The 20509-nt window shown below is 49.1% G+C and overlaps 8 protein-coding genes across 8 annotated transcripts; 4 read left to right on the top strand and 4 right to left on the bottom strand.

Moving 5' to 3' along the window:
- Positions 1-190: 190 nt before the first annotated feature.
- On the bottom strand, positions 191-1849 carry KY384_003806 (uncharacterized protein; the record flags this gene model as incomplete). The annotated part of the gene is made up of 1 exon (XM_044812316.1): positions 191-1849. One exon carries the CDS (start codon positions 1847-1849, stop codon positions 191-193), a length of 1659 nt encoding a protein of 552 aa, XP_044671449.1.
- A 623-nt stretch (positions 1850-2472) lies between these two features.
- On the bottom strand, positions 2473-2916 carry KY384_003805 (uncharacterized protein; the record flags this gene model as incomplete). The annotated part of the gene is made up of 1 exon (XM_044812315.1): positions 2473-2916. The coding sequence occupies one exon, from the start codon at positions 2914-2916 to the stop codon at positions 2473-2475; it is 444 nt and encodes a 147-aa protein (XP_044671448.1).
- Positions 2917-3207: 291 nt separating this feature from the next.
- Positions 3208-4535, top strand: KY384_003804 (uncharacterized protein; the record flags this gene model as incomplete). The annotated part of the gene is made up of 3 exons (XM_044812314.1): positions 3208-3247; positions 3301-3873; positions 3916-4535. 3 exons carry the CDS (start codon positions 3208-3210, stop codon positions 4533-4535), a joined length of 1233 nt encoding a protein of 410 aa, XP_044671447.1.
- A 260-nt stretch (positions 4536-4795) lies between these two features.
- KY384_003803 (uncharacterized protein) lies at positions 4796-6239 on the bottom strand (the record flags this gene model as incomplete). Its single annotated transcript, XM_044812313.1, has 2 exons — positions 4796-6167; positions 6223-6239. 2 exons carry the CDS (start codon positions 6237-6239, stop codon positions 4796-4798), a joined length of 1389 nt encoding a protein of 462 aa, XP_044671446.1.
- Positions 6240-6584: 345 nt separating this feature from the next.
- KY384_003802 (uncharacterized protein) lies at positions 6585-8608 on the top strand (the record flags this gene model as incomplete). Its single annotated transcript, XM_044812312.1, has 2 exons — positions 6585-6719; positions 6770-8608. The coding sequence occupies 2 exons, from the start codon at positions 6585-6587 to the stop codon at positions 8606-8608; spliced, it is 1974 nt and encodes a 657-aa protein (XP_044671445.1).
- A 252-nt stretch (positions 8609-8860) lies between these two features.
- On the bottom strand, positions 8861-9919 carry KY384_003801 (uncharacterized protein; the record flags this gene model as incomplete). The annotated part of the gene is made up of 3 exons (XM_044812311.1): positions 8861-9000; positions 9069-9728; positions 9862-9919. 3 exons carry the CDS (start codon positions 9917-9919, stop codon positions 8861-8863), a joined length of 858 nt encoding a protein of 285 aa, XP_044671444.1.
- Positions 9920-11713: 1794 nt separating this feature from the next.
- Positions 11714-13261, top strand: KY384_003800 (uncharacterized protein; the record flags this gene model as incomplete). Its single annotated transcript, XM_044812310.1, has 4 exons — positions 11714-11839; positions 11895-12140; positions 12194-12406; positions 12458-13261. The coding sequence occupies 4 exons, from the start codon at positions 11714-11716 to the stop codon at positions 13259-13261; spliced, it is 1389 nt and encodes a 462-aa protein (XP_044671443.1).
- Positions 13262-14327: 1066 nt separating this feature from the next.
- Positions 14328-20421, top strand: KY384_003799 (uncharacterized protein; the record flags this gene model as incomplete). Its single annotated transcript, XM_044812309.1, has 3 exons — positions 14328-14494; positions 15403-16702; positions 16765-20421. The coding sequence occupies 3 exons, from the start codon at positions 14328-14330 to the stop codon at positions 20419-20421; spliced, it is 5124 nt and encodes a 1707-aa protein (XP_044671442.1).
- Between the last annotated feature and the right edge of the window lie 88 nt (positions 20422-20509).

Genomic DNA, 20509 nt, shown 5'->3' with positions numbered 1-20509 from the left:
TGTGTTTATTACTCAGGGGCAATTGATCCTCCGGCCCTACCAGACATGACGGCAAAATAGACATCACGCCAGACTAGAGGATAAAATATTTTGCTAGATATGCTCGAGGGTGCTTTGCCTCTGAGTATTATATAACAAAATTCAATACGTACCTGTACAAGGTGGAAGAAAAATCCACCTCGAGGTCTACTCAATCTACGAGTTCCTCGAGGATCTCCTCACATTCTTCTCTTCTCCAAGGCACCCCAAGTAATTTTGTACCGTCACTCGCTATTCTATCAACAAGCATATCATGGTCATAAAACTCATTAAGGAGTTGTCCAAAGCCCATCTCATTACTACAAACAAACTCCTCCACAGCCTTCTGATATAGCGCTTTCCTCTCAAGACCACCCAGCTCACCTGCACTAATCCTAGCCTGACCATCTTCATCGGCATCTTCGTCAACAGCGTTGTCTTCATCAGTGGCCGCAAGAATCTCCGCGATCAAGATGCGATACAAATTCCTTGCGCTCTCCGGTAAAGACTTCAGCACAAAACTTGCGCCGCCTTTGCCTTTCACGCTTCGACCGCTGCGGCCGAGAAGCTCGTTCACTTCATCTACAACATTTGGGACCTCAACCCCGCCATAAGATATGAAAGTTGTGGTGTCGTGGAAGACCCAATTATACTGTTCACGCAGTCCGACGTCCCAGAGGAGGGGAAAATTCGGCTGATCACATGTTGCTAGCATATGGATTGATGGGTGCGAAGCGAGTTGGGCTAAGAGCGTTGGAATAGGTGAGCGACGTAAGGGTGGCGCATCTAAGGAGTTGATGAAGATGCATATGGGCTCGTCTGGTGGGTGTGAGTTGAGCTCTACGAAGAGTGTGCTGAGCATGTCCTGAGGACGAGAGCCGAGGTTCGAAGGTATTTCGTTGGATTTGCAGTCGTAGACTAAGGTGGCCAGAGTGGCTAGGATTGTGCGTAAGTTGGCCGTTGGCGAATAGCCATTGACTATCAGAATCTTCGGCGGAGTCGGCAGATGATCGTGCATGTACTGTGCAAAGTCTGTAACGAGACGCCTTTTGCTACCATATCCATACAGACAGATGTTGAAGTCTTCAGAGAGCTCGAAGGCCCATTGAGGAAAAGAATTTGAATGTATCTGGTGCAAATTCTCGTATGCTTCAGCAAGAGGGTCTTCGTACGCCGATATATGTTCATGATATTCTTCATGCGTAAGTAAAGAGACGGACGACAAGGTATTATTTGACGTCTTCGCTCGGCCTGGCCGATTCTGCCAGAAATAGTTCTCATGAGGTGGAAGATCCTGTGGCGGGGTTGGAGATTTTCCTTTTCGACGCTTCCCAGGTGTCTTCTTGGAGGGCGTTGCAAGCATAGGACTCCTTGCTTCGTCATCCGAGCTTGCATCCTCCGAGAGTCTACTGACATCCCTACGCTCTTCTCGAATCTTTCGCACGAGGTGATCTTCATCATCTCCATCGTCCAAGTCTTCTCTGCTCGTAGCATTCAGATGAGTGTCTGCTTTATCCTTCCGCTTTGAGCTGAGTGCGCTGCGTGATCCATTCGTAGCGGAAGGCGAATCGCGATACCCGTTTCTATTCGAGAATAAAACTTTACCTTTGGAAGGCGTTGTGAGATTGCTGTTAGGTGTAGGCTTAGGTTTGTTGGTACTTCCCGGAGGCCTTCCTCGTTTCCGTTTGGGGGTCTTCTGGGCGGAGGATGGTATGTCGTAGATATTCAACTCCGAATGCTTTGCGCCCTCACGTCCACTGGCTGCTGTACTCCCACTGAGGTCTTCATGGCCGGCATTTGCCTCTGCATTTTGTCTTTTACGCTTTGGCATAGTTCAAACGCGGTGCTGCAATTATGGCCATCGGAAATCAGGGCTCTGCGACACTCGACGCACTTTACACATCTGATCCCTCGAGGTCGACGCGAAAGCGAGGCGCGCTCTTGCAGGCTTGGCGAGGCTACCTTTATCGATAATGTAAGCCTTGCTCCTTCCACTGCAAACCCGGGGCGAGTAATGAGTAGGAGTGCTCGTAAACGAAAGTACTACTCAAAAGCCAGCGATACGAGGCGATAATACACAGTTGACCTACAACGTACGCTTCAAACCACTGATTAGCTTGCTTTGTGCACCCATAAATTTAAAGTAAGCTTTCGAATTCGAGGAATTGAATGGGTTTAGACGTGCGACTTGGTCGTTTGAATTCCATCACCGGCTGTAGGCGCACATGAAAGGATACGGTTCATTACTGCATCAAGACACCCGCTAAATGATGGCTTGCAAAATATATACATCAATCATTATTAACCACGCGCTACCTCGATTTGGCCTCTGGTACCCAAGCATGTATCTTGGGCTTCACCCTGTTTTGCCGAATGGGTCAGTAAGGTATATGATGGAAGGAGCATCCCCAATGTTGCAAACGTAGATGCTGGTTCGGACAAACTGCACATCACTCACGTTGAATATGTCTTGAAGGCCGCTCGGCTCGCAGTCAGATTCGGCCTATGCTCAGAAATCTCCCATGTCCTCTGCCCCAATCTCAATAATGGATCTTCCGTTGGAGGCTTATCAAGCTGATAGCTCATCCAAGCGTGCCAACCTGGTTCAATTTGTGAAGGATCGTATTCGCTCTGCTTGTAGTGGATCCATCGAGTCCGCACTGTAGCAAGCGGATTAGCTGAGATCTGCGACCCAGGTGAATTGAATGCCTCAAGGCCTCCACTTCGGTGCTTCATACACGGTAACTCATCTTCTAGGTTCTCGTAATACTTGTTGCCATATCGATCAGTTGCAATGAGCGTTCCGGCTTTCGTGTCTCCAATGTTTTGCAATTGGTGGGCGTATTCTTTTATGCCAATCTTGCGAAGATTGCGCAGTGTTCGGGTAATTGTAGACATGGCGGCGAGAGTCTTCGTAGATGATGATGTGGAAGGCTGCTCAAAAGCGAACTCATAGATGAACGAGGGGAAGGAGTTATGATAGCTAGGCTTGGGACTAGATTTAATTGGTCGGCTAGCGCGGTCTCATGTTGAAGAAAATGCGCGGCGGGGAATCCAATTGCGCGAAATAACCTGCAAGATTGTTTTTCACCCATCCCAAGTCACTCTTTACCTGTTGATACAGTATACACCACGATAGCTTGCATTTGTATTTGTTGTCGATTGCTCAGAAATCGGTCCGTGCTCCGAATGGCAGCTCCGCTTGTTCCACTGCGGAGACGACAAGCCGGTATGATTCCTACTCGGAGGAGCTTAGCAACCTCACGCTTCCTTCGACTCCAGCTTTCGACCTTTATGCCAGAAACATCAGGCTAACTGAATATTATATCGAGTTAGACGGGTCGATCACCACATCACCAGCGTCAGCGACTGCGGAGACAACCTCAGAAACATCAAGTCTTTCCACCACTTCGACCGATTCTTCCTCGTCATCTTCCTCAATCACTTCATCTGCATCGCTCTCGGGAGCTTCAGCAGAAGTCACCACTGGTCCGGATGGACCGAAGACAGTATTCCAGATCGCGCATCCTCCGCAATTCACAAAGACCGTTTCGACTGCATACAAAGCGCCTGGCGTCAATGCAACAAGCAAATTGACGAGCACACACATTCCAGCTTTAATTACATCTTCGTCATCATCATCAGCGACAACAACCACCACCTCAAAATACAAGGACCCAGCAGAGGAAGCAGCAGCCAGCGCAAAAGCGCCAGGAATTCCCAAAAATGAATTGACGCGATGTGAAATCAACGGCACAGAGGCCGACAATGGGCCTTATTGCTCCCCGAAGCACCAGCAGAACATGTGGGTTGGGTTTACATACGCAAGTAGGTTTGGCGAAAATCTCGAACGACGTAATTGAGTTGGATGGAGCTAATCGATTTCAAATCTTCAAGTCACATGGAACCCCTCCCTCTTCTCCGACAATGCGACCAATGTTGCTGAATTACGATATGTGGATGGCGCTCTCGGAAATGCCTGGACCTCGGAACCAGTCCCAAATTACATGGGCTACGTGAACGTTGAAATGTCGAAAGACTGGTTGAAAGGCGCTTCCGGAAACGACAGCGAATCTGGCCAAAACATGACGCTCTTCATGATGTCCACTCCCCTGGATGGCGATCTAGATACCAAGCCAGGTCCGCAGGTCGCTCTTGTCATTGACCCTCACACCTTCCCAAAAGTCCGGCTTAAGAGCCTTCCTGGCAAGTACGGCCTAGAAGTAGGCGTACCGGTTGGCGTCGTCGGTCTATTCCTGATTATTTTGGGAATATGCTGTGGAATCAGGAAGAACAATAGACATCATCGCAGTATAAGGAATGTATCGAAAGGATATATGGAAAAGCGAGCGAGGAGGAGAGGAAGAGGGGGTGATGTTCAGTTGGAGGAATTTGGGGAGGATCAGTACAGGGATCAGCCGCTGAAAGGAGGAACGGGAAATGCATTCAGGGACGAAGTGGCCAAGCAGAGAGAAGAGGACCATGCGAGCTTGAAAAGATTTCCAAGCAGCTATTAGGTGGTTCCAGCCACGTTCCTTGTCGTGGGGCATTTAGCCAAGGGGCATCTCGTACAAGGAGCAGGGAAAATTATGGCATTGTTATGCATTTAAGGCTTGGGAATGATAACGTGGTTGCGAGGCTTAATGCGATATTTTGTACGAAGCAGAGTACGATGAGGAAATTGGCATGACTGGTCTAATATGAGCTTAAGCTCGATGGGGTATCACTATTCCGTTGCTCGTCATCGTTCACACTGTAATGCATATATACAAAGTCTCTATTTTGCTCTTTGTGCCTTGACCCTCGCAGGCCCTAGGTCCTTCCTCACGTCGTCTAATTGCTGCATCGGCGTTCTATACTTCTCCGTTCCGACTCTCCTACTTCCACCAGCCATCTTGTATCCACCTAGAAATTCGTCCATCATGCTGTCGAGACCTTGACCAGCAAGAGTAGGCGCTTGACTCGATGTCGTCGATAGATTTGATGAATTTGAAGCTTTTGAAAGACTTGACATGCCCGACACCAGCGAATTTTTTGAAAACGTCGATGCCGTATCATCGACATCCATATCCATGCCGTCATCCGCATACATCCCTTCAATCTTGTCGAACCGCGCGTCTAGTAGCGACTGGCCCTCTGTTCTCGCTAGAGAGGAGGAGGTCATGGAGTAACCTGCACTACTCGTCAAAGCGCCTTTTCGTTTCTTGCGCTGGACGCCACCCGTTCCACTAGTCAGGATTGAGGATTGGAGGTCGGCGGCAGATTGGCCTGGTTTTGGGCCTTTGAGAGCCGGCTTTTCATCGTTCTTGAATTTGCGGAATTCCTTCATCCATTCGCCATCACCATGATCGAGGTTTGGTGGAGGTGCATCCGACATATCTGTGTCCCCAGAAGCTGAAGGTACAGTATCAAGTGAGCGTTGTTCATTGAAGGGTTTCTCGGTTGTGTCGGACTCCCAGCCATCATCGCCTTCATCGTCAGGGAAGTTGGTGCTCTCAAACTCGTCCTGAGTGACTTCCGCGCCGCCATTCGCAATTTCGGCGAAGAGATCTTCTTCGTCGTCGACGTAAGCTTCGTCATCCAGGGCTTCCAAAACCTCCCGTAGCCGAGGATCCATGTCAGGTTGGAGGCCTGCTATTGCGTCTGGTACATTTTGCTGATCCTGGTATGAAGTTTGTCTTGAGTCTCCCAGTGACCCTATGTCTTCTCCAATAAATTCCTCAGCTAACGATGAGCCACTCTCGCTCTGCCCATCCCCAAGGTTGGCTTCCCGCAATGCTTCCTCGAGGCTCTGCTTGCCTTTGCCCTTTTTCTCTTTATTGAAAGCCTTGGCTTCGACGAAGAGACCTTCAACGCTGCCAGACCTAGAGTCGAGATCATACACATGTTGCATGTAGTCATACTCAGTGTCATCGTAGTATATGCCTTGCTCGGCTGCCTCTCCTTCGTTGCTTCTTATACTTGGCCCACTGCTATTTGAGATTGCGTCGCTGAAGAGTTCGGACTCAAGATCTGTCCTGCTCTTGATCTTGTGCGACTGTTGAGGAGCAAGCTCTCGAAAAACAGCGGAGCTACTTTCTTCATCGTTGATCCTTGGGTCATTTTGTGGACGATGAACAACTTGAAAGGTGGTTGAGGTAGCCTTGTCACTGCGGAATGGTGAGTAGAATCCTCGTAAAGAGTCAAGATTGCGGTGTTACTGACAATTTCCTCCTTGGCATATTGGTTTGTGGTTATTTATGCCATAAAAACCGACGAAATGCCCATTGGCAAAATTAGGCGAGCAATGATGCAAATTCAAGGCTTGCTCACATTACGTGCCCGGCGGTCAGGAAAACCAATAGTTATGGGGGACTAGATTGGCGCCCAAGGGGCTCTCTAGGGGCTAGCTCTTAGGGTAGCCCCTCCCGCTTTCAGGGCTGGCCATAGGGGGGTCAAATCAACGTCATCGTTGCCATTTCAAATCATCTGAAATAGTACTTCCTTCAACATCTCGCCAGTTTATCCTCATATTCTCGGCAAACGACAAATCTCGTCGCGAGACCTACGCATCATAGTTACCCATCATGGTCCTTCCCAAATCCAAAAATGCAGTTGGACTCGGCAACTCGCTCATGAATGATCGCTTTGGAAAAGGAAGAGGCTCTGATCGGAAGAAAGTATCCGCTGGTATACACCGAACAGATCAGAACGGGCAGACTGTAAGCATGCAAATACATATTTGGATTAAATCTTCATTAATGCTTGATAGTATGTCACCAATGACAAGAAGGAGGCAGCATGGGTCAAAATGCGAAGCGTTACCGAGCAGGGAGCACTGGACGAGTTCCTCAGTACAGCGGAGCTGGCAGGAACAGACTTCACGGCAGAGAAGATGAACAATGTCAAGATCATTCATCACGATCAAAAGAACCCTTACTTGCTCTCTGCTACAGAGGAAAGATCGGCAATCAGAAAGCAAATGGCAAAGCGGAATCGACTTACAGTCCCGAGGCGGCCAAAATGGAACGACCAAACCAAGCCTCAGGAATTAGCAGATATGGAGAAAGCCAGTTTCCTGGAATGGAGGAGAGGATTGGCTGATTTACAGGAGAACGAGGATTTATTAATGACCCCCTTCGAGAGGAATTTGGAGGTTTGGAGGCAATTGTGGAGGGTCATAGAGAGGTCTGATTTGGTGGTGCAAATCGTTGATGCGAGGCACCCCCTCATATTTCGTTCGGAGGACCTAGAAACCTACGTGAAGGAAGTGAGTCCTAAGAAGAACAATCTGCTGCTTGTCAATAAAGCGGATATGATGACGCTGCCACAAAGGGAGGCGTGGGCGGACTATTTCGAGAAGGCTAGAATCAACTACAGGTTCTTCTCTGCATCCCTAGCAAAAGAAAGGAATGAGGCTGCAGATTTGGTCGAGGACGATAGCGTTCAAGAACTTGACGGCCAACAAGATAATGTCGCTGGACAACCAGACAGACTTGCAGAAGTGGCGAGCAAGCTCGACTTGCAAGATGACGAAGATGATGAAGCCGAATGGGCGAGCGAAGAAGACCTTGACGAGGACATGGACTCGCGTACACGAATCCTCACCGTGGACGAACTCGAGCACCTCTTCCTCGAAAACGCCCCTCACCAGGACCAGCCTGAAGACGATTCTACCTCGCACCCCCATAAAACAACTATTGGCCTAGTCGGCTACCCCAACGTAGGCAAATCCTCCACCATCAACGCCCTCATCGGCGCCAAGAAGGTCTCCGTCTCCTCTACCCCCGGCAAAACCAAACATTTCCAAACCATCCACCTCTCACCCTCGGTCCTCCTCTGTGACTGTCCTGGTCTAGTATTCCCGAACTTCGCCACCACAACCGCGGAGCTCGTCTGCAACGGCATCCTTCCCATCGACCAGCTCCGCGAGTTCACTGGCCCTGCTGGTCTCGTCGCCCAACGCATTCCGCAGAGTTTCTTCGAAGCGCTGTATGGAGTGAAAGTGCGAACGCGGCCAGTGGAAGAAGGGGGAAACGGTGTGCCGACGGCGGAGGAGCTGTTGACGGCCTATGCGATTGGCAGGGGGTTTGCAACCACGGGGCAGGGCCAGCCGAATCAGAGTAGAGCGGCGAGGTATGTGCTTAAGGATTACGTGAGTGGAAAGTTGTTGTTTTGTCAGCCACCGCCTGCCGAGCCGGTGATCGATGGGAGAGCGTTCAATCGGGAGTTGTATGATATGAGGCATCTGCCGAGGAAACGGCAGGCAGTTTTGGCGGCGCAGAAGGAAGGTGAAATTACCGGTGAGGAGGAGCCGAGTTTGATGGGCGAGGTGCAGGGTGTAGGTAACGTCCCAGTGCAAGGCGAGAAGTCGACCAGGTTGGATAAGAGGTTCTTCGGGCCGGGCAAGGGGAGCCAAGGACATTTGAGTATGCCTTTCAATCATCAATACAGTGAGCAAGGGCAGAAGCAACTATCTGGGAGGAAGTTGCAGATGGTGACAGCGTTAGAGAAGGGAGTGGATCCTGCAGAGATGAAGTTGATGAATGGGAAGAAGCATTTTAAGGGAAACAGGAGGAAGAAGGCTCTGGGTTCTTTGCAGGATGACTGATGGCATGATAGACTTTTGATGAGATAAAGATAGCATGACATGAGACTAGGCGTCTCATCATGCTGTGATGAAGGATAGCTATGTACAATGTATATGACAAGGTTGTCGTTAAAGGAGCGTGCTGCCAATGCTGAAAATTTTCTCAAAAAGCCTCCCTTTAGAAGGTGAAGGGGTCAAGTATAGTACATGAAGTGAAGTTGTAAATGCAAGTTGAAGAGTATTCATGCCTGGTCGGAAAGGATGGATCGTCGTCTATCCTTCAAGCGAACGGCCTTGAACGAGACCGCGGCGGACACGTGACTTTTTGGCACCACCTGCACACTCGCAGGTCTGGAAGTTGCCGGCGAGATCGACCGGGCAGGCAACTTTCTTGTACTGGACGACTGGATTGTCTGTATGTCAACGTCAGTACGTGTTGATATTCATCTTGGATTTGGGAAGGCCGTAAGATCAGACTTACCCCAGTTGCCATTGGGATTGCCCTGGCTCATGATATCGAAATGAGCTCCATACCCATACTGGTTGGGAGCCGTACACCAAACCTCATTCCCGTTGGCAGGGCAGAGGTTGGTGACCATGACAGTGATCTTGCTACCAGCGCCAGCACATGATCCTTGGCCAGTGGCGGCAATTGCATTGGCATTCGTCAGCTCGTAGCAAGTTCCACAGCCACTACCGCACCAGCTCGAGTCGCCGCCATCATCAAAGAGGGCAGCACTGCCTGCTGCGGTGAGGACACCGTTGGAACCGATCTGCCATTGGGACATCGAGTTGCCGGAGCCACAACCACAAGCACCCTTTTGACCATCGTAGTAACGCTGCAGAGAAGAGGTGTCAGTGCCATAGTTGGCTTCAATGGAACGGGGCAGGTAGATGCTTACCGTGGTGGTGGCGTAGCCCGTCTTGCTGCCGGACAATGCACCACATGAGCCGCCGGTGTTACCTCCAGTGTTACCGGTAGTACCAGAGCCTGGAGTACTGGGTGTGCTTGGTTGGCTAGGAGGTGTGCTTGGCTTGCTGGGGGCCTTGGGGTCTGTTGAGCCGCCGGATGATGAGCCACAGCTGGCCTGATTGAAGCCATTCGGAACTGATTGGTCAGGCGGTAGGCACTGGGAGTAGTCTGAAAATGCACTCGGTTAGACATCGACTAAACGTAGAGTTTTCCAGTACCTCCTGTACTGTTTCTTGAAGAAATGCTCATTAAAAGGAGTAAACGCGATGAAAGATACTTACACTGTTGCTGACAGACGCACTTCCAGTTATCAGAACAAGACGTTGCACCTTTCCACTGGACACCACCGCATTGTTCATAATGACCAGATTGGGCTGATAATGCCTGCCCAAGGCCAAGGGAGAGCAAGAGGAGACTGAAGGACTTCATATTGATCGCGGTTTGAATGGTGATAGGTAACTTGGACCTGTGAAGAGAAGGTATTGCTCAAAAATTGGGAAAGAGAAGGGATAAACGAGTGTGAAGAATCGAAGCAAACGATCAATGTTGCAAAAAGAATGTAAGTAGGAAGATTCTAGCTTCCTGAGTATAGCAATGGCAGCTTGAGAGAAGAGAAGAAAGGAGAGCGTGAAGGGGTGGCGGTCAAGAGCATCTTTATATGGCTTCCCTGGTATCACCACAGACTTCACAGTGTCCTGGCTCACCTTCCCCTCTTTCAGAGAGTGGAGAAATGTAAGAGGCAGAGCCGCTAGAGTAGAATGCCGTTGAGTCTTGCATGGATAACAGCGCCTTCGGTTGTTGACTTCCGGAAGGTCGAGGCATGGCCATGCAGTATTCAGAAGGAAATGTAAAATGTACAGGGATTGCAAAGGAGCATGGGACAGAAGCATCACAGGGGTGACGAGATAGATTACTCAGTGATGATACCTGGGACGGAGGTCGATAATAATGTGAGCGAAAAGGTGAGCACCACATTTGTGCCCCTGACTCCTCACTCAGTCCTGAGTCCTCAGTGCATGGAGGTGTAAGCGAGGTCGGGCAGGCTAAGAGATGGCCAAGAATCCTCTGGTGAAATGAGCGTGAGGTGCCCTGGCGCCTTCCTTTTAGGTTGCCCGTGCGCCAGCCCCGGTCGCAGTAGTCGCCCATCGTAAATTAGCTGCATGAGCGAGCGTGATCCTGGGTTACGGTCTGTGATGAATGATGATTTGGTAGTGACCGGTGTTTGCTCGCACAGGCCGAAAAGATTGTAAGCATGAGGTATGATATTGGAGCCGAAGTAGGAGTGAGACATACATACATGTAGAAAGATACGGAAAATAAGTGACCGGCATGCCGACAAGGCAAGACCCGTTCGAAACGGTGCCGCAGACACACGTGGGAGTAATTGCTGTCAGGGGCTTGAGGGGGTAAACAAAGCGACATCTTCAGTATCGTACCGCCCAGATCGATCTCAAGCCTCCTAGTAGTCACCACTACTAATCCCACTACTATCAGCCATGTTTCACCATCTGCTTGCCATACCCTTGTTTCTGGCTCTATCGCGATTGGGTGGAAAAGACAAACAAGTCTGGCCATTTGAACATCAATCTCGTATCTCAGACTGAGATACCGTATACCCTGGGCTCCATCTTCGAATCAACGCTGCTTTCAAAGCGCGCGTCACCTCATATCGCTATCGTCATCAAGCCCGTGGAAAGTGATGCATCTCAAACGACCGTCGTTAGAGAGAGGAAGCTCGAGCAAGAGGGCGGTCCATGGACCTGGTGATACACAGACCCCGCTTCTGAGGAGGAGAGCGGTAGCAAGTCCAGTATCTTTTTCCCATATCCCCTGATATGCATATGTCATAGGAGACACGGCAACCGTGGCGAAAGACAAATGACTCCCTCTGGTGTGATGAAAAGGAGGAAGGCGCAAACCTTCCGATTTTCATACCACAGCATTTGTATGATACCCATTGATTAGGGTTGTCAAGCCCAAAATATCAGGTATAATCGATAAACAGGCGGGCTCTCTCCGCTTTTGCCGAGGTTAGAGTGCAAATCCCCGCCTGAACTCTGCCATGACAGCAGTGTGGCAGTAGCCATGAGAGGATTTCATGAACCCTCGTTTCGCCATTATTGTCCAGAGACGAAAACATCAGCACGTTTGAAATGTCTCGGACCGAATTAAGCCAAAACCTGCTCGCAAGTAGTGCGAAGCCGCAGACCGCCGCAGACAAGATTCCAATCCTGGCACGTGGCGCTGTCGGTGAGCGTGCCAGTAAGGCATTGAATCTTGTATGTGTATTACTCTCAATGCGAGTAGGAAGCGCGGCTGATCTCATGTGATTAGGTCCAACAATTCGTTGAGCAAGAGTGCATCCCTGCCGACACTGTCTACTATGCCCAACTAGGCGAGGGCGAGAAGAGATGGACCACCTATCCGCCTATCATTGACGATCTGAAAGCAAAAGCGAAGAGGCTAGGCTTATGGAATCTGTTCCTTCCAAAGAATCATTTCAGTCAGGGCGCCGGATTCTCGAACCTAGAGTATGGATTAATGGCTGAATACATGGGCTCGAGCAGAACTGCTTCAGAGGTATTTCTTCGAGGGTTGTGATGTTGTAGGAAGTCGAATGACCCGACCTTCAGGCATGCAACTGTGCTGCGCCAGACACTGGCAACATGGAAGTTCTGGCCAAGTACGGAGACGACGCTCAGAAGAGACAGTGGCTTGAGCCACTTCTTGACGGCTCAATAAGATCTGCGTTCCTGATGACCGAGCCGGATGTTGCATCTAGCGATGCCACCAACATCACTCTGACGATGAAGAAGGAAGGGAATGAATACATCCTCAACGGCTCGGTATGACTTGGTGCTAAGGCCACAATTCGATGCATAGCTAATGAAACTCAGAAATGGTGGTCCAGCGGTGCAGGCGATCCCAGATGTAGAATTTATATCGTCATGGGCAAGTCTGATCCAGACAATAAGGATGCGTACCGGCAACAGTCTGTCATGCTTGTGCCAGCAGATACGCCTGGTGTTACCGTCAAGCGAGTGCTCTCCGTATATGGCTACGACGATGCACCACATGGCCATGCGCAGATCACTTTCGAGAATGTACGTGTTCCTGCTGCAAACATGGTTCTCGGCGAGGGTCGGGGCTTCGAAATTATCCAAGGTCGACTTGGCCCTGGCCGAATACATCATGCAATGCGTTCCATCGGAGCTGCAGAGAGAGCCTTGGAGTGGATGGTTGCCCGCGTCAACGATACCCGAAAGAAGACATTTGGTCGTGCATTGAGTGAGCACGGCGTGCTCCTTGAATGGATTGCCAAGTCACGAATTGAGATCGACGCCGCTCGCCTTGTCGTGCTCAATGCAGCGATGAAAATTGACGAAAAGGACGCAAAAAGCGCTCTCAAAGAGATTGCCGCGGCAAAAGTTCTGATACCACAGATGGCACTTACTGTCATCGACCGTGCGATTCAGAGCTTTGGTGGGGCTGGTGTCTGTCAAGATACTCCATTAGCCAACATGTGGGCACAGATTCGCACGCTAAGAATCGCAGACGGCCCAGACGAGGTGCATCTGCAGCAACTTGGTAGGAATGAAAACAAGCAAAGTCGACAGATCATGCAAAAGCTCGAAAGGCAGAAACTTGAAGCTCAAAGAATGTTGCAGCAGTTGGGTCTGCAACAAAAGTCTAAGCTTTAATGGATCAGCTGAGGAATCTTGTTGTGCGAAGCACAATGGAAGCGCTCCTACACACAAACGAGCGACGTTTATCCAAGATTGATAATGAACATCAGAACTTTTCTGTTGAATCGCTTGAAGCCCGGGGCTTTCTCCGGATCTCTCTACTTGTTGGTGCCAGGAATGAAGAAGCAAAAAGCATTTCCCAAAGTGTGAGGACCCCGCAGAAAAGGCCGCATCATAAGATGAGTTCAGAGCGACGAACCACATAATTTGGAGCGCGTTTGTGATTCGTCACCTTGCATATGCTAAAATATCAAAATGAAGGGATCCGCAGCAAAATCTTTCAGCTCTACGGCGGATCCGGTAGGATGAAATATTCTGAGGGCCAAAACCCCTAACCTCAGGCTCACTATACGTCAAGTCAAAGGAGAGATAATCAGCATCGGGCCATGGATGACATTTATAGTCGAAATTTGTCGAATAGAGTACACTGCGCATGATGCTAATGGTGACGAACCTGGTCGGAGTTTGCTGGCTCGTAAAATGCCACCAACTTGGGGGTTTCCATTGTGGCAGAAACTCAAGACATCATCGTATAACCCAACCGGAGAGTCTATGTGTATGTTTCTGTTCATTCTGCCATGCATACTCTGTGGGGAGGCAGAAGAGGAGCACAGAGAAAGCACAATACCTGTGTACATGCTCTCTTCCAAGCTTCCAGCCGGGTTTGCTTACTCATTGACGTCTACACACGCCTTGAAGTCGAGCGCCCGTCTAATTATAAAGTGACAAGAACGACGATGCGAGAAAGTGTTGAAACGACAGGAATAATGTGTAATGACGTCTTGAAAAGCTCGTAGAAGCGAATTTTCGGTCAATTGGCGATTTTGTTTTAGGGGCCGTGCCAAGAAAAAGTTGCCGGTTGCCCCTTGCGACTCCTGGGAGTAAATAAGTCAATTGGGAGCAAATCACTTAAGTTCAGACCATCAATCTCTTGAACCAATATTGAAGCCTTCGAAAATTCGTTCTACAAGCATCACTGCATACTGTAGCCTTTCAGCATTGCGAAATCACAACAGCTATTATGTCTTCCCAAAGCCCCATTCAGCCACTCGCCTCTCGAGACGTGAATGCTCCACTCAACTCGCCATCGAAAGCAAAGTCAGATGGCTTGCAGAAAGAAGTCGGTGACAAGCCACAGAGTCTGGACTATCATCGCCAGGTTTTGCAAAACAGACTCGCGGAGGACAAGTACGTTTACCTAGCGATGTCGGCACCTAAATCCTATCATTTCACTTGCAGATATTCAATGGAGAAAGTCTCGATGCACTATTTAGGCAATTCTGACGTGCATCTTGCAGGTCAAAACAGATATTCATTTCACCATCAGATAATATCATGAGCCCGTGCACCAAGAAACTAAGCGAGTACAAGAGCAAGCACTTCTCAAAGTAGGTCCAGGACTCTAGATCAAGTTGACGACAATGCCTAATGAACTCTTCAGAGCAAAGCCACAATCGCTATTCGCGAAGATGGAGGCCAATAAGAAGGCCAATGCCTCGCATTCGGAAGGTAGTCTGGGGAGCGGAGAAAGGAATCCTTGAGAAAGCAGAGACGGCAGAATTGTAGAAATGTGAAAGGCTTACGAGCCTCATTCTTTTAAAGCATGAGGATACGCAAAACACGAGATTGTAACAATGCTCATGTGGCGTTTGCGCAACGAAGAGAGGCGGGTTCTGTACATTCATGAACATTGATAGGCGTTGAATAAGGGCAATTCGTCTGGTCGTCGTATCGGGTTTCGCGATCTTATCTTTTTCGCCGGTTGATTAGGCGAGTGCGGACTTGAAAAAGGGAAAGCTTAACCGAGTCGTCATAGGGCGTTATTTGGTACCGTCTACATGGACTCAACGCCTTTGCACCACCGCCGCACTTGATGATTAGTTCTTTTCAATATCTTGGACACCTGATCTAGACTGCCTATTCATGGATAAATCAATGGCTAGCACGAGCTATCTTTGCAGTATAAGTAAAGACCCATGATGCTTGCACGATGTGGCGGCTCTCCATGGCATAGAGACGACTTCACTCCCTGCTTTCAGGAAATGTAGGCTCTAGACTATCTTTCCAAAAAAACATTGCTAATGATATTACACCAGATATCTTCAACTCGCCATACCTCTTCTACTTATTGCTTCATCATTCTCTTACATAATCTTTAGACTTGGTCAACGAACATCAAATGCGCTATGGCAAACCGACGGATCAGTGAGCCAAGAGAGGCATACGAAGAAGAGCGTCCAAGCTTATACAGACGATGCGAGTGGAGAAGCTGGGACTTGCCGAGTGACGCAAGACTTTGACAGCGATGAGGTTTTCTTTGGATTGTCGGAATCGGGGCAAAAACACAGTCGGATCCAAGTTAGCCGGCCACGAGGTCAATCTTTGCTTATTGCAATCGAATTCCTCACAGTTGCTGTTCTCATAGCCGCGAGTTCGTCAGAGTCGCTGCGAGTTGCACATACCCCATGGACAGGCCCTTCAAGCTTGATCAAAGTCATCTTCTGGTGCTATGCTCTGAGCTTGATTTGCGTAAGACTATATACAGTCAAACACAGCTTGAAAGTCTTGCCAAACATTTGGTATCAAACAGCTTGGTTGTATGGGTCACAGTGGATCCTGTGTGGCCTTGCTTTTCGATCCGAAGTAATACATCCGAGGTCCTCCGAAGCGCAAGCATTAGTGTCTTCCGAATTTGGGCTGGTAACAATCTTAGCCTTGATCGTTTTGACAGCTCGCAAGGGCAATAAAGTCGTGTTGCTTGAATATGAAGCCGCTCTCCAACCATCACAGGAGCCGCTGGCTAATCTCTTCTCTACTTGGACATATAGCTGGGTCAATCCAATCGTATGGACAGGTTGGCAAAGAACGCTGGAATTGAGCGATGTTTGGAACCTCGAGGCTCGAGATAGGGCAGCAACAGTCCTTGCAGATTTCCGACAACTAAGGAGGACGAACGCATTGGCGTGGCACCTTGTCAAGTACTTCAAGCGCGAGCTTATCAAACAAGCATTCTGGGCTTTCCTAGCTGGCTTCCTCACATTCGCGCCTACACTTCTGATGAAGGCCTTCCTTGAATTTGTGGAAGATCCAGCTGCAACACCCGTAAATGCAGCTTGGTTTTACATGGTCCTCTTAGCCTTGTCTAACTGCACCAAATCTGTTGCCGATGGACAAGCACTATGGGTCGGTCGTAAAATATGTATTCGACTTCGGGCAGTCATCGTTGGCGAGGTTTATGCCAAATCGCTCCGGCGAAAAGCTGCTACTGGCCGAGACACGGTCTTGGGCGGCAAAAGGCATAAATCGGACGGGGACTGGAAGCCAAGAGAAATGGCCTCGAATGTGAGGAAAAACGATAATAATAAAAACTCACAAGAAGCGCCGGACGACTCTCAGGTAAATGTCGGGACCATCATCAACTTGATGGCTGTGGATTCATTTAAAGTCAGTGAGATTAGTGCATACCTTCATTTTCTTTGGGGAGTACGCCTGTCCAATTGGTTGTGTGCATAGGCTTGCTCTACCGTATCCTTGGCCTGAGCTCCCTTGCCGGAATCGTTATGATGATTATGGTCCTCCCCATCAATCTTCTCATTGCACGACAATTTACCAGAGTACAGAAAAAGGTCATGGCCGCAACAGATGTACGCATTCAGAGTACCAATGAAATATTGCAGAACATCCGCATTATCAAATATTTTGCTTGGGAGCAACGATTCGGGCACATTGTTGATGAGAAACGGCATGTAGAGTTGCAAGCTCTCAGGAACAAATACATCCTATGGACAGCCGCTGCTGGAGTATGGTTTGGTGTCCCGATTCTCATTACCTTCTTTTCCTTCATGCTCTACACAGTTGTGGAGAAGAAGCCCTTGATACCATCCATAGCATTTACCTCCCTTTCCCTCTTCGGGATACTACGATATCCGCTCGATCAGTTAGCAGATATGGTTGCTCACGTGCAAGAATCCAAGGTTTCCGTTGACAGGGTTGACGAATTTCTCAATGAGGACGAAACTGAGAAGTATGACCAACTATGTCCGCCTGAGAGAGATCGTAATGAACATGATCCAAGAATTGGATTCGACAACGCTACCCTGAGTTGGGGTTCTAAGGACAATGGCGGCTCTGATGGACACACTGCCTTCCGCATGATCGACATAGAGGTTCACTTTCGTGTTGGTCAGCTCAACATCATTGCAGGACCCACCGGAAGTGGCAAAACATCAATGCTCATGGCATTGCTTGGGGAAATGACTTTGTTCAGAGGCTCGGTCCACCTACCTTGCGGACTTAGCCGTGAGGAGCTCACACCACACCCTGAAACTGGTTTGACTGACAGCATCGCTTATTGCGCCCAACAGGCATGGCTTGTGAATGACAGTATCAAGGAGAATATCCTCTTCGCTTCACCTTTTGAGGAAGCTCGTTACAAATCTGTAATTGTCGCATGCGCGCTGGAGAGAGACCTGGAGATTCTTGACAATGGAGATTCCACCCTTGTTGGCGAAAGGGGTATCACTCTATCAGGCGGCCAGAAACAGCGCATTTCTCTCGCTAGAGCCCTGTACTCAACATCCCGCCATGTACTTCTCGATGACTGCCTCTCTGCCGTCGACAGCCATACTGCCAAGCACATCTTTGACTTCTGCATCATGGGCCCTCTCATGTTCGGTAGGACATGTATTCTCGTGACACATAATGTCGTTCTGTGCGTTCCACGCTCGCATTTTGTGGTGGTGCTAGCCAATGGAAAAGTTGCGGTTCAAGGCTCGCCCAATGAGGTGATCGGATCTGGAGCTCTAGGGGAAGAGATACAAAAGTCGAGACCTGCCTCTAAATTCGGATCAACACTTCACTCTCGCATGCACTCTACTGTAAGTCTTGAAACACAAGCAAAAGATATGGCGAATGATGACTTCTCAAACATCAATGGCCATCACACTGGAAACGTTAAGGAGCCGCGGAATCAGGCAGAAAGTCCTCGTGGGGCTTCGCCAACAGAAAAAAAAGCCGCCGGTAGTGTCAATATTCAAGTCATTAAGATGTATCTTGTTGCTATGGGGCCCTGGATCTACTGGGTGATCGCATTCGCAGCGTTTGCTCTACAGCAATTAGGCGCTGTAGGGGCGAATGTCTGGATTCGATCCTGGGCGAACGCCTACGTTGTGAAAAAACCTGAGACTACTTCTAACGATACAACACAAATTCAGCTCGGTGTTACAAAGCACTATACACATGCATTTCATCTATCGTCGTCCTCCTTCCCCGTAAATGGTCCTTTCTGGAATTTCCGGCAGTCTAACCAAGCACTGCTTTCAAGTGGCACATCGAGTGCTTCCGATCACAGAGTTAATGCATGGCATTACCTGGCTGTTTATGCAGCCCTTGGCTTGCTATTCATACTCATCTCTCTAGCTCGGGAATGGCTCATTTTCTGGGGATCATTAAGAGCTTCTAGAAGGATTCATCATAGGCTGTTCGGGGCAGTGACAAGAGCCAGACTGCAATTTTTCGATACAACACCCCTAGGACAACTGATGAATAGATTCTCTAAAGATGTTGAAGCTGTCGATCAAGACGTATCGCCTATATCTGTGGGCTTTCTTGGCTGCATTTTCTCGATCGTCAGTATCATTATCTTAATTTGCGTCATCACTCCAAGCTTCTTGGTTGCTGGCTTCTTCATCACATTGATCTACTGCGCTATCGGTGCTTTCTACATTCGATCTTCTCGTGACCTGAAACGTCTAGAGTCTATTCAAAGAAGCCCAATCTACCAGCATTTTGGAGAGACACTTAGTGGTGTTGTTACCATTCGAGCGTACGGAGATGAGAGAAGATTCGTCAGGGAGAACCAAACTCGCGTGGATACACACAATCGGCCATTCATTTATTTGTGGGCCACTAACAGATGGCTAGCACTCCGAGTGGATTTTGTTGGGGCCTTGGTCGCCTTCTTCGCAGGGGTCTTTGTGATCTTGGCCATCAAAACCATCGACGCGGGCTCCGCTGGTCTTTCTCTCACATATGCCGTTATGTTTACTGAAAATGTCCTCTGGCTTGTGCGTCTGTATTCTGCGAATGAGCAGAATATGAATTCTGTAGAGAGAATCAAAGAGTACATGGAGATTGACCAAGAAGCCGATGCAATCATTGAACATTCTAGACCGCCGAGCAACTGGCCAAGTCAAGGAGCAATATCTTTTCAGAAATATACAACGAGCTACCGACAGGACTTAGGCCCGGTGCTGCAAGACCTAACTTTCAGTGTCCTACCCAATGAACGAGTCGGCATTGTTGGTAGGACAGGCGCTGGTAAAAGTTCCCTGGCCCTAGCACTATTTCGAGGCCTTGAAGCGGATGACGGACAGATCCTCATTGATGACATTGACATTGGTGGAATTGGCCTCCAAGATTTGCGTGAAGCCATCACCATTGTCCCGCAAGACCCGACGCTGTTTACGGGTACGCTGAGAAGTAATCTTGACCCTTTTGGTCTCTTTACTGACGAGGAGATCTTTGCAACCTTACGTCGCGTGCAGCTGATCAGCGAGCCCAAGTCGGACGACAGCTCTTCCTCTTCACTTTCCGTCCCCCCTGTAACAATTACTCCCCCAGACGTATCTGATTCGTCGTCCACTACGTTAGGAAATGACCTTGATCTGGCAAAGAGTTTCACAAATACTCGGGAGAACTCCAACGCATTCAAAAATCTGTCTTCATCTATCGCAGAATCTGGCTCAAATCTTTCTCAAGGCCAGCGTCAGCTCCTCTGTCTTGCCCGGGCCTTATTGAAGGCTCCTCGTGTCTTGATTATGGACGAAGCCACCGCCTCAATCGACTACGCGACGGACGGCAAAATCCAAGACACGCTGAGAGAAGTGAAAGAAAGCACCATCGTAACCATTGCTCATCGACTGCAGACCATCATTGACTATGATAAGGTTCTGGTTTTAGATAAAGGCAGGGTCATTGAATATGATTCCCCTTGGGACCTAATCTCACGGGAAGGTAGCATCTTCCGCGGGATGTGTGAAATGAGCGGTGATCTCGAAGTCCTGGAGGAGGCAGCCCGTGAAGCAGCAAACAAAAAGAAGCTCGTGGATATCTAAATTCTAATTGAGCACACTTGTATATAGCTCTTATATTATCAGGATACCGGTATGGAGGTTAGCACAGCGTTGGGCGTCTGTCGTGTAT

The sequence above is a fragment of the Bacidia gigantensis genome (genome assembly GCF_019456465.1).
Source record: "Bacidia gigantensis strain McMullin 20006 chromosome Unknown contig_180, whole genome shotgun sequence".
Taxonomy (NCBI): Eukaryota; Fungi; Ascomycota; class Lecanoromycetes; order Lecanorales; family Ramalinaceae; genus Bacidia; species Bacidia gigantensis.
Note: the sequence above shows the minus strand (reverse complement) of the source record. Positions and strands in the feature narration are given on the sequence as shown.